Below are 18,220 nucleotides of genomic sequence, written 5' to 3'. Positions count from 1 at the left end.
AAGATAAACATAAAAACTAAGAAAACAAACAGGAAGTCAATACACTCATTGAGTTGAAGTTTTAGAAACAGATTGAACAGACGTGGGCATCATAAGGCCCGAGGGCCCAGATGTGGATCTTCAGCTCACGTGACGGGCCTTCAGGGTGTCACTGGGAAAATTATTATTGTTGACTTTTTACCTTCGCCAAAGAACATTGTGGCGAAGGTTATGTATTTGGCTGCGTGTATTCATTTACTTGTCTGGATGTATGCATGTATGTATTTGACCAGATCTTCGTAAAAACTACTCAGCCAAATTGCATTAAATCTTCACGGATGATTTGTCATCATCCAAGGACCAATCGATTAGACCTGGGGATGTTATTAGCCGAGCGTTCATGAATAAATCCTAAAAAACTGAGAAACAATGTACCAAACAATGTGATGGGAGAGGCACCTCATGCAGGGGATCAAAGGAGTTCAGCGTCTGTTGCCGTGGCTTTCGCAAAAACTATTCACCCAAGTTGCAGGACATTTTCATGGATGGTTTGTATTTATCCAAAGGATGGTCCCATTAAATAATGAGACACTGGGTCAAAGGTCAAGTTCAGGTCACGAATACATATTTTTGTCATAACACGGTCAGTTCTAATCCAAATGATGTGAACCCAAGGCCAGAATGTTCTGTTCTAAAATCCCTATCCTCAGATATGCCACATGACGCAGTAACGTCGTTACCCTGGTGAGTGGTGAGAGGGTCAAAGAACAGAGGGAGGGGTCACACTCAAATTGTAAATTGTGTGTACATCAGTGACAACATGAAGTAATTCAAAGGACCATGACAAATGATGGTGTGGTCGATCAAATAACCTTGTCATCCACTGGTTTCCATGGTGACAAATGAGGCGTTGGCAAAGGTGTGCGCTCTAACAAGTGCCCGTGCTCGTTTATGTATAAAAATTCATGTTAACGGCCGTTACAATATTGGTTGGGTCCAACATATTGGCGAGCAAAGCTAGATATTGTTAGTTCACAAAATTGGTGGAAAAGAAAGAGGGTTAACAGAAAACTTTTTTTTTTTTTTAAATCTAATTTACTGAATTACATATTTAGAAAAACTTAATCATGATTTGGAGCAACAGTAGCTCATAAAAATAGTGTTGAAACAAGAGCATTCAAAATGAGGGTTTGTGTGCTTCAGGCCACATCTTTATCACATGCATCGTTTTTGCATTTCGTTTTAGAAAAGTTTACAAAACAACGTCCGTTTCCAGGAAAACGGCAGAAATGATGAAAACGGTGTCGTTAGCATTATAGCAGGAGTAATGACACTCTGAAAGCCGCCATGTTTGTTATTGTCAATCTTGTCTGTCAATAAGGAGACGGAGTCCAAGCAATTTTCGAAAGGTTTAACCTTGTGAGCCATTTCCAGACAGTTGTGTTTTCAGCGTTTCCGAGCACCGATGTCACGTAGACGGACGCCCAAATCGCACCGAAAGTTTTGCGGTTTCACTTGAAGTCGCTGCCCTGATTCTTCCCTCCCCGCCACGACAACACATCAGCTGTAGGTTCTAATGTTGTGGCCGACAGCAGAATTTCAAAAGGTCAGTTTTCTTACCTGTGTGTGTCCGTTGGTGTGCCTTCAGATGAGAGCTCTTTGTGTAAACTTTGGTGCAGCCTGAGAGGAAACCAGAGGACGACGATGAGACAGAAGAACCACACAGGAAGAGACAATTCAAATAGAAAATAATTCACATTCCTGGATAAACACACAGATCATATTTTTTCGATAATAATGTTTAACAAACACATGTTGGTTAAACAGTTTTAAACAATTCAACACATAAAAAAAAAAATACTATAAAGTTAATTCTTCATGAGGTTTTTGCTGCAGGTTATTTCTGCAGTCTGGCTTCATGCAGAGTAACTTTGTCATATGTGTGTTTCACAGGATTCCAAAAGAACGACACTGGCAGCAGAATGGACCAACTTGTTAGATTGGTTTTGATGAAACCCGTTTTAAATATCTATTCAGTGGCATTGCAGGAGATTTTGTTGGATTTTATTTGTGGAGTGTAGGACTATATATGTGTGTTGTGTGAAACAGCTTGAGATTGAATCCTGAAACAGTTTGAACACTCGTGGGTCGTATCTGCTGCTCCACATTAAAGCCTTCTGTGTAACTGGAAACTACAGTAAATCTTATTTAACTTTCAGTTTTGATTGAATGAAAAGTACAGGACCAGTTTTTTTTTTCTCCAGGGTAAAATGACTTATAAGAAAGTTGACTCTGTTTTTAATAAGAATTTGTGAAAGCTGTGGACAGCTGCTTTATTATTGAGCTATTAATTTTGGGCAGATTGGACGAGAACTTAAAGCCAGTTTACATGACAAAAGTTCAGGTGAAAACTCAAAATTTCTTTAAAGAAAAGCTTCGCGTTTATATGGAAACAATTTAAAAACTATTTTGATTTTCATGCCAGGCCACTAGTGGGTGCTGTTTGTTTTTGTCGTGAAACCACACACAAATGTAGCAGAGAACAACGGGCTCTAAACATTAACAACGGGAGAACAATGACATTCTAGTGGACAGACCCCCAAGTTGGATTGTTATTACTGTGACTGCCAAAATAAAAGCACCAAATCCAGGAGAATATGGACTGGGATTCATGACACCACGGAGAAAACGTTGTTCTGATTTTCCAGCTACTGAGCATGTGCAGAACAACTATTTACTTCAGCTGTGGTGCTCATGTGCAGGAGCAGCGTTTCCATCATCTATACGGGTCATTTTCAAAAAGTAGCTGTTGTCATGTAAACGTTGCCTTCTGGTCGGGCCGCCACAAAACCCCCCCTCGGCAGAATGACTAGCGCCCCCTGCTGCAACATTGTGCTATATCCAGTGAGTTAACCAGAGCCGATGTTGAGGGTTTTCTCTCTACAGACCTGGGTAGTCACAGAAGTGGATCCTCCTCTTCTCCAGCTCGGGGTTGTTCCGACGGTTGTATTTGGGTCCGGTCAGGACGCCCTGGCCGTGCGTCATCAGCAGAGCGTGAGCCGACAGCCCGCTCAGCTTGATCCCTCCCAGCGTGTGCTGGTAGGGCGGCGGCTGATGCGCCAAGCCGTGCAGCTCTGCCTGGCCGTCCGGGCTGCCCGGCTGGGAGTTAGGCGGCGAGGGTGGCAGGCTGTGGGGCGCCGTGTGGTGCGGGGCGCCGTTGGGCGAGATCTGGTAGTAGCCATGGTGCTGCTGCAGCTGGTGCTCCGGCAGCATGTAGCCGCCGTTGGACGTGGGCAGGGCGACGCCGCCTAGGTTGAGCATGGTCCTGCTGCCGGAGGAGCCGTGCGCCGAAGGGCTGCTGTGCGACAGCGTCATGGTCAGGTCGCCGCAGCTGCTGATGGGCATGTGGTAGACCTGAGGCTGTGGAGGCTGCGGGCCGATGTGGAGATCCGTGTCCAGACTCTGCTGCTGCTGCTGCTGCGACGCTGTGGAGACGCTCACCACTCCTGCTGAGCTCATGTCGGGCTTGATGAAGACGTTGTTGACGACCGGAGGCATGCTGAAGACGGAGGTGAAGTCCGGCAGGGCCTGGGTGGCGCTCGAGAGTGAGCAGGGCACCTCCAGGCCCGGCTCGGTCTTGATCTGCTGAGGGGTGAGGGTCTTGGTGTTGGACCGGTACAGGCCTGTGCGCAGGTGAGTGGTGCTGGGAAGGATGACATTGATGTTGAGGCTGTAGGGAGTGTTGGGTTTGTCATCGGAGAAGTACTCGTCCACGACCGAGGCGCTCTCGCGTCGGTACTTCTTGTCGTTCAGGTCGATAGAAGGATTGAGGAGCGGACTGTTGATCTGAGGAAGGTATTTGTCCAATTCTAGTCGAGTCTGGAAAGACACAAACGAGAGGAGGTGCGTTACAGACAGTACAAGAGAAACCGTCATGTTTTATCTGACACCGTCTCCTCTTGAATCTCATATGAAAATCCTGTTCCCATCACCCTGCCTTTCCTCCCATCTCATGTTTCTGTGGCAGCGTCGGGACGTACCGCCATGAGGAGGATTAGGAAGAGACACCGGAGGAGGGAATTCACCTCCGTCAAGCTTCATGACAGTGTTGCTGCATGTTTTCATATCTGCAGTATTTGAAGGCGTGTCACTCAGCGATTAAAGAGAGTATTTGTGTTTTTCAGATTCTAGCATGATAGATGTTCAAGTATAATCACATTACACATCAAAACTTTAGCCTCCATTTGCACAATGTTTCAAAACACATTGATTTTGCATTTTGGAAAAGTTTCACGTTTACACTGCAGAGTTTTGAAAACGATTTCTGTTTACACAGAAAACGGCAGAAACATTGAAAACAATATAGTTCGCATGCCGTATATGTAGAATCAACTTAACTGTTTACTGTAAAAGAGTTGGACCAGGATAAAAAAAAAAAAAAGTCTAAAATCCTGGCGACTTCGATGCATCCTGAAATTGTTAGTATTTCTTGCAACGTTTTAAGAAATCAATTGTGAACAAGCTGAAATAACGTTGAGAAAGTTCCCCCCATAACGCTAAGAAACCTTTGTGTTTTCACTTGAAAATGCCTAAAATACTTAGAAACAACCTTTCTGACAGTAATACACACTACAATGTAAAAGTAATCAAGCACATTCAAAGTTGTGTGGCTGTCCTGGGTCAGGATTAGAATGACAGCAACACAAAGCAGCGGCTGAATAGACCAACAGCAGCCGCGACTTGAAAAACGAACAAACCCGTTCGGGTCTTAAACAAAACAAAGACAACGTGTGCTGAAATCTGGACTTTTGAGAAGCGACAGGACGGGACAGGCAGAGCGCGGAGGAAACTAAACTACAGGTCCTCCCCCGTGTTTAAGTCCAGGGAATTATGTGATCTTTATCCCTGATTAACTGCTGTGCATCAGCGTGTTTGTGTGGCTGCTATTCAGAGTCTATGAAGCAGACAGTGACTCCTTCAGAGGTGCACGAGCTGTAAAGAATCCATGCAGTCGAGACCACACACACACACACACACACACACCGTGCATGTTGAAAATGAATTGCAAACATTTTGTATTTGTGCACGTGGCCGCCGACACACAGACACAGGTGGAGAGTTCCCTTGGTGGGCGTGGTGACGGTTCGACGCATGAAGAGAAAGAAGAGGCGGAAAAAAGAAAAAAGAAGTCACTCCATCAAACCACAACAAAGGCTGAAGGCATGAGAACGACACAGTGAAACCTAAACACAGGCAGGTAAAAATAGAGCTGCCAGATGAATGTCACACACACACACACACACACACACACACACACACACACACACACACACACACACACACACACACACACACACACACACACACACACACACACACACACACACACACACACACACACACACACACACACACACACACACACACACACACACACACACACACACACACACACACACACACACACACACACACACACAGAGAGAGAAGGCAGCAGAGGGACGAGACACGAGAGAAAACGATCGTCAACGTTGATCTGACTGCGACACAGAGTAGATGTCGATGCACAGAAAGTGGTGAGAAATGGAAATACCAACATGCGGCAGAGTCAGAATAGCTCTGGTTGGATTCCAGGGTCTTTCTTCATGGAGATTGCATGTTCTCCCTGCCTGTGTGAGGTTTTCTCCAGTCCTCTGGTTTCTTTCTGACTTTAAGTGTGGCTGCGTTTTTTCTCTGTCTAACCTCCCTCCTCCGTCCAGCTGCAGCTCTTCTATTCCAACACAGGCTGGATGGACTGCGAGCAATGTAAAGTCTAATCTAAAGTTATTTCTCAAAGCGATCCATTCAAGTATTATTACAGATTCGATTCATATTTTCTTCGCCCTGAAAGCAAAAGTCATGACTGAGAACTTGCAGACGCCTCCTGAATTGGACTGATGAGGTGTTGATGTGAGGGAGGAAGAAGCCACAGAGGAGAAGGATAAAGGTATTTTACTGTGGTGCACACGCATAAAGACGTGTGCACCAGCGAAAAACCATCTTTTGCAGGTCGTTGGAAGGACGTCCCCATTAGGACGTTTCTTTCTGGTGAAAAAGTGATTCAACATATTTCATATCCTTCCATCTTGTACACTGCTTATCCAACTCAGGATGATAAAAGGACAGTCATCAATTCCTGCTGTAGATTTTAATCTTTGACATAAAGGCGCTGAAAAAACATTTAGTTATGTACATAGTTGTATTCACGAAATCAAAAGTTATCAAAGTGGCAGGTTTCACTGTGTAGGCTCCAGAAGTTCAATGCCTGGCGACCAAAGAAAGAAATGGTCATAACTCACACATTGTGCAGTCTGCATTCAACTAGGTGGTTATTGGACCGTCTAATGGCGGTCCAATAACAACCCACATTGGACATCATTGGACCACATTGGACGGTCCAATCACAGCCTTGATTTAGCCCAAATATAGTCGTTGAAACTATTTGAGTGTTTTTTTTTTTTTTCATTCTTTGTGTATTTCACCCGTCTGATCTTTGGCTGTGGTCACTAAGCTGCCTTGGTTTCTACATTTTAAATTATCTGTTTGAAAATAGAAATAACGAGACTGAGACACTGAAACACTCCTGATTTGCATATTTTCAGAGCGACGCCGAAGCTTAGCGAACCGCACGATGAAAACACACTAACTCATAAATCACACGAGCCGTTCCTCTGGTTCCAAACGTCTTTTTGATTAGGACTTGATGGCTTTAAGAGCTGCGGCACCTTCGGCTCCACGTAAACAAAGAAAACCTTTTTCTCTTGCATAAGGCGACAGATAAAGTGTTTTTATGAAAGAGGGCGGTTGGCGCGAGCTGGATCCATTAAACAACAGACCTGGCGGCCTCAAAGCGGCCTGGTTGATGAACTACAGTTTGAGTATTGTGTGTCGATGGAGGAGAAGAAAGAAAGAGACGGAGTCAGTTAATAATTGGAGAACACGTACAACTGCTCCGCTATGAATGCTTCGGCCCGATAACGACGTTTCTTATCAGCTGCCTTCGGGTTTACAGGATCCAGGGGGAGTTTCCACACTTCCGGCCGACCGGACATCCATCCTTAAAGGACCTTTGTCAGCTTCAGCCCTGAGTGCAGGCCGTGGCTCATTCTTTACATAACTGCAATGCAACTTACAAGGCAGGTACTTACTCCTGACCCATCGCAGTCAGAGGAATGAGGATTTCGCTTTCAGTCTGCTGACTGTGTAAAAATCCAACCACAGTTATAAACGGCACCACCCGACTAGGAATAAAGCTCTACCAGATACTGTTGTTTTAAAGTGTTTAACTAGCAGGAGAAATGTTCTGCTCCGTATTGCCCACGGATCATAACAGCTTTAACAATAAGATCCTATAATGTGAAAAACATGAAGTCATCATATCTGCTGGAACCGGTATTTTCCATTTAGTGTGCTGACTGTATGAAAATCAGCCTGCAGGGATTGTAAAATTGCGTGCGACTGAGCCACAACTCTCAACGGGAGGCCAATATTTGCTGAGAGTTGTTGGATGCAGCTGATTGAGCGTTTTAATCCCCAGAACCTTTTCTCATTCGACACACCGAGGGATCGTTGACACGGCAACGATGCTCGGAAAACACAACTTTCTGAAAATTTCTCCCAAGGTGGAACATCAGAAACGCTCAGGGCCCGTCTCGTATTCAGTACATCACTTGTGGTTTTAAAACCAAACTGGATTAAAAGCTCTTTTTTGTGTTTTTTCAGTCCAAACCTGCAGTTTTTCCTGCAACATGATTAAAATCTGAACTTATTTAATTGAGATACAAAGGGTAGAATGTCTGTGTACTCCCATTGTTAATGTTTACAGCATATTGTTCTCTGTGTGTGTGTGTGCACATTACAAAAAACAACCAACAGCGCCCTATAGTGGCCCGACATGCTAAATGCATTGTTTTCAAAACGTTGCCATGTAAATGCAGAACTTTTGTGAAATGTTTTCACTCGAAACGTTGTCATGTAAACGGGGCCCCGAGTAAAAACAGAGACCTCCAACTGTGATAGATCTATAAAAACCAGGACGGATATCTCTCTTGAAAACAACCACAGGCTGTTAAATCCCGACACCGTGTCCATCAGACCTACTGCTGCTCTTCCTTTATGGCCTCGGAGAATGCAGAGCAGTGGTGAGCATTGCGATTTCCACTAGAACACACCCTGAACTTGGACGGGGCCTCTTGTCTGTGGGCTGTGAATCAACACAGCGGGGATTATGACGGGTCACCGCAGTGAAAACAAAACCTTTGAGACGTTGCTGAAGTTTTATGGCTGTGCAGATAGTGGAGCTTGTTTTGGCTTCCAAGGACAGTGACGAATGAAGAAAAGTATCCAGAACCTTTTAGCTGCTGTGTTTATTTGAGGCTGGCGCTCTGATTTGACTTGTAATTAAGACAGAGGCTCGTTTAAAGGGATGGTCATGTGAAAGTCGACGCGTGTCTAACACTGACTCTGAATGTTTCCATTAAATCCCTGTATGTGAAGCAGCACAATAAACTCGTAAAAACTCAGAAATGTGCACACATCAAACAGAACACGCTGGCTTAATGTGTGATGACATGCATGTAACGACATGAGTAATCTTGCCTTTGCATGCGAGCGTAACATTTGCACTAAACTGCGTTGATAAGCTGCGTTATGTGGAACATGTCAGAACTTTTCTCCTTTGAAATTAGATGCAATTAACCCTCAATGGGGATGATTCCCAACCAGGGTGGGGGTGCTTGTTTTTTTTTTTAATGTCTTAAAAATAGGCATTTAATCAGCATTTAATTCATTTAGTCACAAAAGTGGTAAGTTTAAGCTTTTACATTAAAGGTCCCATATTATAGAAAATCCACTTGTCATGTCCATCAGTGTCATGTGTCCCCACAGCCAATGTATGAGACCCAGAAGTGAAGAACGTTTTGAGTGAATGTGTGCTCATACTGGTGAATCAGAGATCTTCCCTTTATGATGTCATGCAGAGAAATAGCCCTGCCCTCTAGTAGTAGACATTCATTTTGACCCTCCCACAGGTAGATGAGTTCTGCCCCCCTAAAATTACCATTATTTTCTCCTCGCAAACATTACTAGAAAACAGACATGTCACAGGTGTGGAGAGACACAGCTCATTAGCATTTAAAGGTACAGACACAGAAACAGCCTGTTCTCAGTGGAGCACACTCGAGGGACTTTTAGACGGACTCTGATGTGACATCATTGAAAAACTGTATAATATGGAACCATTAAAAACAGTCAGCAGCGAGAGAAAAAATGGTGGCGTGTCAGCCTGAAGACAAAGATGAATCTGTCAAAAAGACAAAAAAGAATGTACCAATAGAGTCTATGGACGAAATTAGAGCTGAATGAATCTTTTGTGGTGGAAAAAGTTGAAAGAAACTCATCATTACAGAATATAACAAAGTGTGTTATGATATTCTTTCAGCTATTTTTTTTGTACAAAATTTGGGTCTTTCAAGAAAAATGTTGGAAATCACTGGTCTAATGTACGTAGCAGGACTCTGAATGATGCATATCCTCCATGTAGGCGACAACAAACGTCCTGAGGTTGTAAAAACATTAAGTTTCAGCCAACATATACGGAACAAAACAAATGTTTAGATGCACAATAATTACAATTAACCAGGCAGGAAGTCAGTAGTGTGGCTGCAAATGCTGCATATGCTCAATGTTGGTACATAATCAACATGTTGCATGTAAGAATGTTTTAATCATATTAGATATAATATGTAAAGGGGTACAAATGTTCATGCACACAGTAAAGCAAACAGCAAGAGTTTTTTTTTTTTTTTTGTCGTATTGACGTTTTTTGACTAAAAAGCTTGATGTGCACATCTGTGCACGTGAACACAAAATAAACATGATGCAGTAGAAATTTCACAAACTGTGTTCATTGTTTGCAGTATTTATGGTGTTACGGTGAATAATACTGTGAAAGTGTGACCTGTAATGAAGTGCAACATCAGCATGTATTTCATCCGACTGTAAAGTCCTACTCGAGTATTGCTCATCCCTGTTCAAACTTCAGCCGTAAATGAACCTGCTCCATCTTATTTCTGTTTATTAGTCTTTGTAACACTGAGCGGAAAGCGTTTAGCTCAAGGTTGAGTATTGGGTTAAATACTCCTAAAGTACACGTTGGAAGACCTCGAAGCTTCTTCGTCTCACCACAAAGTGACTTCATCTTTTGTTTTCACTCGGTGGAGCAATTTGGGCTGTTTTGCCCAGACGAGCTGGGGGTAAACAGTGGAGGCTATTAAAGAGATTTGCAGACCTCAGGTATTGAGAAAGAGCAGAATGCGACTGTCTGCGGGCACGACGGGTGCAGGCGATCAGCGCTGAGTCAGGTTTGAATCTGTCTGCCAGAGGATCACGTCAATCTGTCAGCTTCAATGCACATCACATTCAGGAGATTAAATCCCTCTGCATCAGCCAGCGATATGTTTCACTTCTAAAAACAGATCTCTAATCCTGCATCACACTCGTTCCTCAATAATGATCCTGAAGCTGCGTAACATGTTTGATATTTGGCTTCTTGTCTGGACATGTGGGAGCATTTGGCTCGTTGCACACAAAGATGAACAAAGGTAACGAGAGTTAAGATTAAGGCTCCGTTTACACGACAGCGTTTCAAGTGAAAATACTTTGTTTTTGGTGTTTTCATGTCAGAAAAGTTTGAAAAAAGGGGTAGTTAGCATGCCAGGCCACTAGTTGGCGCTGTTTGTTTTTGTAGTGAAACCACACACACATGCAGCAGAGAACAATGGGCTCTAAACTCAAACAATGAAAATACACGGTCATTCGAGTGGACAGATGACCAGGTTGGATTGTTATTACGATGACTGTCAAAATAAAAGTACAGAGTCCCAGGAGCATCTGGACTGGGAGTCATGACACCACGGAGGAAACACTGTTCTGATTGTCCAGCTCGTGAGCATGGCCACAAGCAACAATCAATCAATGTCTGCACAACCTGTAAATCACACATGAAGCCAATCGGCTGAATCTGGAGACAGAAGCATACAACTAAGAGAATTCAGGTTTAAAAAACCTATAATTGTGTTTACCATTCTCAATTTCCATCAAGATCAATAGTTTTTAGTGGGATCTTCCTCTCCAGGGCCAAAGCAGGGATCAGGACTTCTATTTTCATTCAAACACACAAGTTTACACTTTAAGGTACGTGGGGTTGAGTCTTGGTTCCTCTATTCATATTTCTAAAAGTCTGTATATATACTTTAGATCGCCGTCTGACAGCGTGGCTTTGAGGCTAATGCTAGTATGCTAACTTTCATGGCAGCATCACCAACATCTCAGCGTTGTGTTGTGTCTGCTACTCTTAAGAAATTAGTTAAAAACTTTGACATTTTTATCATCTACTTGGTGGTTTGGCCGGATTGGATCCTCCTGCGGGCCGGTTTTGGCCCATGGGCGTCATGTTTAACACCCCAGGTGTAGATTCAAGTAAAATCTGTAGAATTAAAAGTAACCTACTTCCCTTGTCTTATGAGGAAGCCCGGCGAGCAGAGATTTGTAACCATGCAAATCAGCCGCATGCGTTGTCCTGGAAGTCAAATTATTAGTCAAACCTAAAACCCTCTGAGAGGAATGAGAAGAGCTGCAATGTCAAAAAGCCGCGCGGAATTAAAAGGTCGAAAGCATGACACCAAACGCGGCGAGCACATGAAGGAAAATCCTACACCGTAAGAAATAAAACCGAGCTTGTGAGAAAAGAAAAAGAAAGTTTAAATCGATATCTGTGTATCGATCTCCCGGAAAACATGAAGCGTGAAGCCTCGGAGTTACTCTGTAACTTCCCCTGTCGTCTGTTCTCCGTCTGACAGGAAACTCACCGCTGATATAATATCGCAAGAATCTGGGAATCGGTTTCACATGAGTTACTTATTCCTTCATTACTCCTGATGGAGAAGAAATGCATTTCTTTTGTCAGAACAGCGACACAAAACAAAGAAAAAACAATTGTCTGAGACGTGTCGTCAAAACAGCCCTCTGTTGATCAACGTAAAGCCCCGGTGTGTAATTACTCATTACTTTTAAGTTGAGTGCCCCAGCTGGTCTGCAGCTGCGACACTGTGACCGTCGAAGTGATATTTCTGGAGTTGTTTCCACAAAACAAGTCGTTTCGGAGCCTCGCATTGTCTCGGGCGTTTTGACTGGCAACACTTCGCTGTTTTCAGACGTGTTTTTAGAGTAAATAACAAACACAATGTGGCAAAAATCGTCTGCAATGAGAGCTATCTGCGGCTCTGAAGCCGACGTGCCGCGGCGTGTCGCGCCGTCGATGAAGCGCGCTTCAGCGAGTTCTCATAATCAGCCGAGGGTCGTCTACCACAATACCGAGGCACATCCAACTGCAACTGGTGGGCTGCGAGCCCCATGTGGCCCCTCCTCCACCGTTTCTTAAAGTAGGGATGCAAGAAAGACCACTTCACCGCGTCTCAACACAATAAAATACACAGAAAACTTTAGTTGCATCTTGAGTGTCTCGAATTCACAACAGTCCTCGGAACACAACTTTTTGGGAACGTCTCACAAGGTGGAACTTTTCAAAAACGCTCCAACTTCTGTGTCCGAGTAGACGGTGGAGCGTTGCTACTGCACATGTGCACCACGGCCGTAGTAAACAGTTGTTTGGCAAATGAGGGATGAGACTTTTTGAAAATGCTTTGTCGCCGTGGAAACAGAGGAAATGCAACTTTTTGAAAATGCGCAAATCTGTTTCCGTGGAAACAGGTTGAAAAATGAACCGTTTGAAAATGCTTTGTCGCGATGATAATTGGGGCGACGCAACTTTGTGAAAACAATCAAGCTCAGTCTCCATGGAAACAGGTAAAATGGAACTTTTCTGAAACGCTGCTACTGCACATGTGCCCCACCGCCGTAGTAACTGGTTAGTCACTGCAACTGGTCTTCAGTTGGTTCTCTACGTGCCGTTAGTTACCCAAATACTCACACATTGTTAAATACTCCAATATTTGGTCCTCTGGGTGAATAATGCTCAGTTTCTGAACCCAGCCCTTGATAATAAATCAACCATAAAGAAATCCAAAACAAGGAAAACAGAGAGGGTTTAATTGAACGTGGACAGGAATGTGTGACAGAGAGAATTTGGAGGATTAGTCCACAGAAATGTTTTGATAATTACATTCATACTGATCATGAGATGTAGGGAAAAACAAGTCATACTTCTTTATAACATTTGGATTACACACTTGTTATGATTTTGTGTCAAAGTCACAAAAGCCTTTTTTAATGCTAAAAGATTTCATTAATAGTCACATGGTTGGTTAATAAATAAAGGTGTCCTTCCAGATTTAGTGATAGTTGGAGTAAATGTAACTCATTTGAGAACAGCATCAGGACTTTTTCCCAGACAGATCGCCTCTGGACAGAAATGTTTCTCAACAAGTGACTGTAAAGTTACAGAAATAACTCAAGTAAAATGACAGCACGGCTTTGCGTTCCATCTGTAAAGGGCTCATATTATGCAAATTCGCTTTTTAATGGTTTTTCCAGCAGTAATAATGGTCCCCACACCCGGAATGATGCCCCAGACGTGAAGACAGTCTGTCCTCTCTCTCCCTGGCTTGTTTCGGTTTTTAAAAAGTGTGTTGGTCTGACGAGCCAATCAGAAATCAAACCCTATATAGTGTCATCGGGGGTTTAGCCAATCACAATCAAGGTAAGCCCTCCCTTTGACTCCTCCCACAATTAGGCAGCTCTGCTCTGGCACCACGAGAGGAAGTACTTCCTCCTCTTCCCAAGATGGGCATATGAGGGCGGAGCCAGTCCAGCTCACACAGACACAGCAGATTCTGAATGCAGCTCCTATGATCCAATATTCAAATGGAGGAAAATTAAGGAAAAGCTGGATCTGGGGCAATAAACATTGAATAGAACATTTTTGGAGCAATGAGAACATGTGAAAGTTTTGAAACGCTGGATAATATGACATCGTTAAAGACTGCTGAATTCCTGCAGCGTCTTCGAAGGAATGCAAGAGGAACGTAACCATCTGTGCAGTTTAACAGGGTCCCTGTCAAATAAAGTCAGAGTCATCGCCTGAAAGTCTATTGACACCACGTCAGAGGGTTCAGTTTCACAACGTGAGCTTAAAAAGTGAGTCAGCAAGTTCATTTCCTGAAGTTTGTGAGGAAACGCCGAGTGGCTGGTAGATATTACAGGATGCAACAAGGGCAACAATATTCCAGCAGATCAAACACCTGCATACGACTGTTCAACGAGTAAAACAACGAAGAGGATTTAATCGGCTCAGCGAGGCTTCCACTGCTCCAGTGAGGCCATGAGTACTGCTAAAATTATAAAGTACTGCTGTTTTCTCATGAGCTCAGCCATTATCCCCCTCCCTCCCTCCCCCTCGCTACCTTCCTCGTTCTCTCGCTCACTCGCTGGCTCCCTCCCCCTCTCTTGCCCCGGGGCAGTTTATGGAGATACGGGCCCTGCTCAGACAGGTTGAGCCACATGCGGCTGTCACGACACCGCAGAGTTAAGTCAAATGCTCTTTAAAGCACCAACACAATGACACAAAGACCTGTCTGGGAAGAAAAAAGAAAGTGAAAAAAGGACAAGAGGTGAGGGAGCTTTTCAACTGTGCAAAAGAAAAAACAACAAAAAAAAAATCTGCATTTTACGAGAAAATGAGTGACTGAAGAGTCTGAAATGAGCTCCTGTTTGTTTTTTTCCCCCCACAAATCGAGCAGTGGTTGTGTCTTTGAGAAGAAACCGACAGCCTGATAGCTGGAGGTAAAATAAAGAGCACCTGAGGTCGACCTGCTCAAGCTGCAGCTGGCATTCATTTGCCTGAGGGGGTAACTATTTCATTTAACCTGCTTTCCTTGTGCTTGACAACTCAATGTTTTGCATAAAACCAAGGGCAGCATGTTAAAGTGACGAGCTGCGAGTGAAAGAAAGCGGCTGAATTCAGGCGATTTCACCTCGAGCCAAACTCCAGATCCCACGGCAGAGGTGACAAAGTAAGCTTACATGAAACGGCATCGCAGGTGTGTTAAGATCGCAGACTGAAAGCTTCTGTATGGCAGCGAATACATTTAGAACCTGACAAACATGTTGAGATTTTGCCTCGCGATGCTGCCGTCAATGATTGACAGCCATAAAACTGCCGCTGCTCTGCTCAGCTCGGCTTTTCAGCTCTGTTACAAAGTGATTCATGGAATCCTGCATGCACACAAACCAGCTCGGACCATAAAATACTTTGTGTTTATGGCCGTCGTTATGTCCCACATTTACCTGGTACATCGTGTGTTGTACGTTAAACTGAAGGAAATAGGTAAGATGAGAGCCGCTTCCCAAGGAAAAGCCTTTCAGCTTTGCTGGATTGATCAAATCCTGAATTTCAACCCACCAAGGTAATATATGATCAGTACCCTACATTTTTTTTTAACCCTTTATCTGGTAAATGACCATATTTGGTAACTTCCTCATTTCTTCCTGTCGTCCATAGTTGTGCTCGACATCTTGATCGCGAGTATAAGGTTTGAGAATTCATAACAACTTCTGCATCGATCTTCTTTGACGTACATAACTCTTACGTGAAAAATGCCAACATATGCAACTAGTAGGTCATAATAGGGGGTTCATTTCTTTTTTTTACAAATAAGACGTGAAACTGTTGGATGTTCGTCATCAAAAACAATCCAGCAAAAAATGCATTGTCGAATATTTTAGTTTCTGAAAGAAGTGAGCTTTTGTCCATTTTCATGCTTCAAATCAAGTTTTAATATACATCAATGGTCAAAAAAAAGCCTTTTTTTGCATTTTAAATCAGCTTCAAAGCCTTAAATGACAGTTATTCCACATTGTCGACGTACAAGAACAAATGAGTCAAACTGATTTTATTTCAGGAGCCACAAGCATCCCTGTTTGATCCCAATCCAACTGGACCAGTAAAATTATAGCATAAATACCTGTAATGTAGTTTTAGTCAAGAGAAGCATTAGTAAATACTGAAAATGTTCATTTTTAATGCGCTTTTCTGTCAAAAAAAACTATTTTGAGCAACGTTTGGTATTAAAAATTCAGATAAAAATAACAGACTAAAACAACAAAGTGATTGAGTTTCACTGCGATATGAACATTTTCACACGTTGCAGTGTCACATGGATCAGATGGAACCTTCTGTTGGGTCACTTCTGGCCTGCGATTCATTTATCCGACACCAAATATCAAAGCCCATTGCTTTGTAGAGTCGTCTTAGGCTGCAAAGACGACTCTACTTAAATCTGTGCAGTCCACAAGCCCAACTCAAACATTCCTCCTGCGTTCACGTCGCACAAACACGCAGAAATGTTTGTGAACTGCTGAAAGATGCCGAGGGCTTCGCGGTGGATGGCCATAAAGCCAATTCAAAACAGCTCGAGCATGTGACAGCTTCCATCCCGCGTTTAGATAAAAATCATAAACCTAAACTACTCCATCAGCGATCATGCGTCACATTAATGTCTGTAAACAGAAGCAGACAGTGGATGGAGGATCACGTGTGAAGCAGTGGATCTTTTTTGTCTTGGGTGTCCTGATGTGCCACCTATTTACCAGATAGCTGGCAGGAGATCAAACCCAGCAGCATCCGCAGGTGTTTGGTTTCTGTTTGCTCTGTGTCGCGATCACGCAGGACCATCATACAATCCTCTGCCATTTATCTTTAATGCAGCTGTCATGTCTCTGCTGCTGATCACACGCTTTGTGTTGGCGAGGGAAGCCGAGATGTTCATTTTCGTTTAGATTTTAGTTTATCTTTTAGTCATCCATAGGTTGGGAACCAGTGAAGTAAATGGCTATCTGTAAACATGACAGTAAACATCTTGAAAGATAAATATCTTTTGCACTTTGTATTAAAGTAGAATGTGTGATTGTGCAGGTAAGAGGTGGTAATCTAAGTTTGAAGACAAAGCATGAACTTTGCTCTCCAACTGGAACAAGTTCAAGAAACACAACTAGATTGCTGGACTCTTTCACCAACACGGGTCCTCCCGGTCTCATGATAAATAAAGACGGTTTGGGACAAATCAAAGAGTATTATGCATGTGTGAAGGTGATTAAATGAATCTTTCTTCCAAGATCAGATCAAGTTGGATGTGTATTGTGGGCTGCAGGTTCAGGGGTGACCGTTTTCTTAACCTGTCAGGTGTCTCCAGGACTTTAACCTCCCGTTCCTCCTTTTCCAGGTGAGCAGCAGGTAAAAACGCATTAAAAACCAGCCAATCACAGCACAGGCTTGCTTCACAGTTACTTCCTAAGCTGAAGCGTTTTGAATGTCGAGGCGAGTCCCCGGAGCCCCCAGCCTCCACAGCGGGAGGTCGCTGGTTCTTACCCCGGGTTTGACGTCCTCGAACACGGATGGGTCCTCGGCTCCGTCCGCCCCTCCGGACATCCGCACCGGCTTGAGCTGCGTGAAAACCGCCCGTTCTTCGGGGGTCTGCGGCGGATTCATGGCCAGGCCGACACTCGCTGCCATTCAAAACTTCTTTATCTTTCACAAGCGGCTCCTAAATGTGCTTACAGAGGTGGTAACGTCAACTTGTACCCGCCGCAGCGCCACTGACACGTTAGTAATCCGCGGCCCACAGGTAGAGTTTACCTGAGCTCAAGTACCGACCTGCTACCTGGATGAGACGGACGCGCTGCGCTCAGCCAATCAGACCAGGATACAGGGGGGAGCCGTCCAATCAGCTGCGAGCAGGGGGGCGGGTCTCACCTGGGAGAAGGAAAACAACCTGAGGGAATTATGTTAGGTATTATTACTCCTCCAACTGCAGGGAAAAACGTTATTGTTCACCCTCAATGGACGCACTTTTATGTAATTTACATTCAGACCTTTAAGTTTGATATTTGTAATCGAGTACATTCCAGGCACATAATACGCTACACTGATAAAGTACAGCAATAGAATATCTACAACACGGGTGTTAAACGTGCAGCGTATGGGCCAGTAGTGGCCCTTCAGAAGGTTAGAAACCTTACCAGGTTCAGTTATAAATGAAAATACTAGGATTTTTATTTAAAAAAAATCTTACAGACTGACACCCTTACCAATGAAATGATAAAATAATCCCATAAACTCACATTTCAGACGCTTTAGAACTGGTCTTCTTTCATCAAAATCATGGATTTCATTCTTTGACACCCCGTT

General features: G+C 43.7%; 1 protein-coding gene across 1 annotated transcript in view; it reads right to left on the bottom strand.

The window, feature by feature from the left end:
* The window catches only part of klf5l (Kruppel like factor 5 like), a 29,760-nt gene extending 12,056 nt beyond the window's left edge, over positions 1-17,704 (bottom strand). The window contains exons 1-3 of the mRNA XM_080483521.1: positions 17,402-17,704; positions 2,928-3,858; positions 1,600-1,659 (exon numbers count right to left, since the gene is read on the bottom strand). Of these exons, the coding sequence (XP_080339647.1) occupies positions 1,600-1,659; positions 2,928-3,858; positions 17,402-17,545 (1,135 nt within the window). The 5' untranslated portion in view covers positions 17,546-17,704. The remainder of the gene's footprint in view (positions 1-1,599; positions 1,660-2,927; positions 3,859-17,401) is intronic.
* Positions 17,705-18,220: the final 516 nt, after the last annotated feature.

The sequence above is a fragment of the Lipophrys pholis genome (assembly GCF_963383615.2).
Source record: "Lipophrys pholis genome assembly, chromosome: 16".
Taxonomy (NCBI): Eukaryota; Metazoa; Chordata; class Actinopteri; order Blenniiformes; family Blenniidae; genus Lipophrys; species Lipophrys pholis.
The sequence above is the reverse complement of the archived record's forward strand: the minus strand, read 5'-3'. Positions and strand labels throughout refer to the sequence as shown.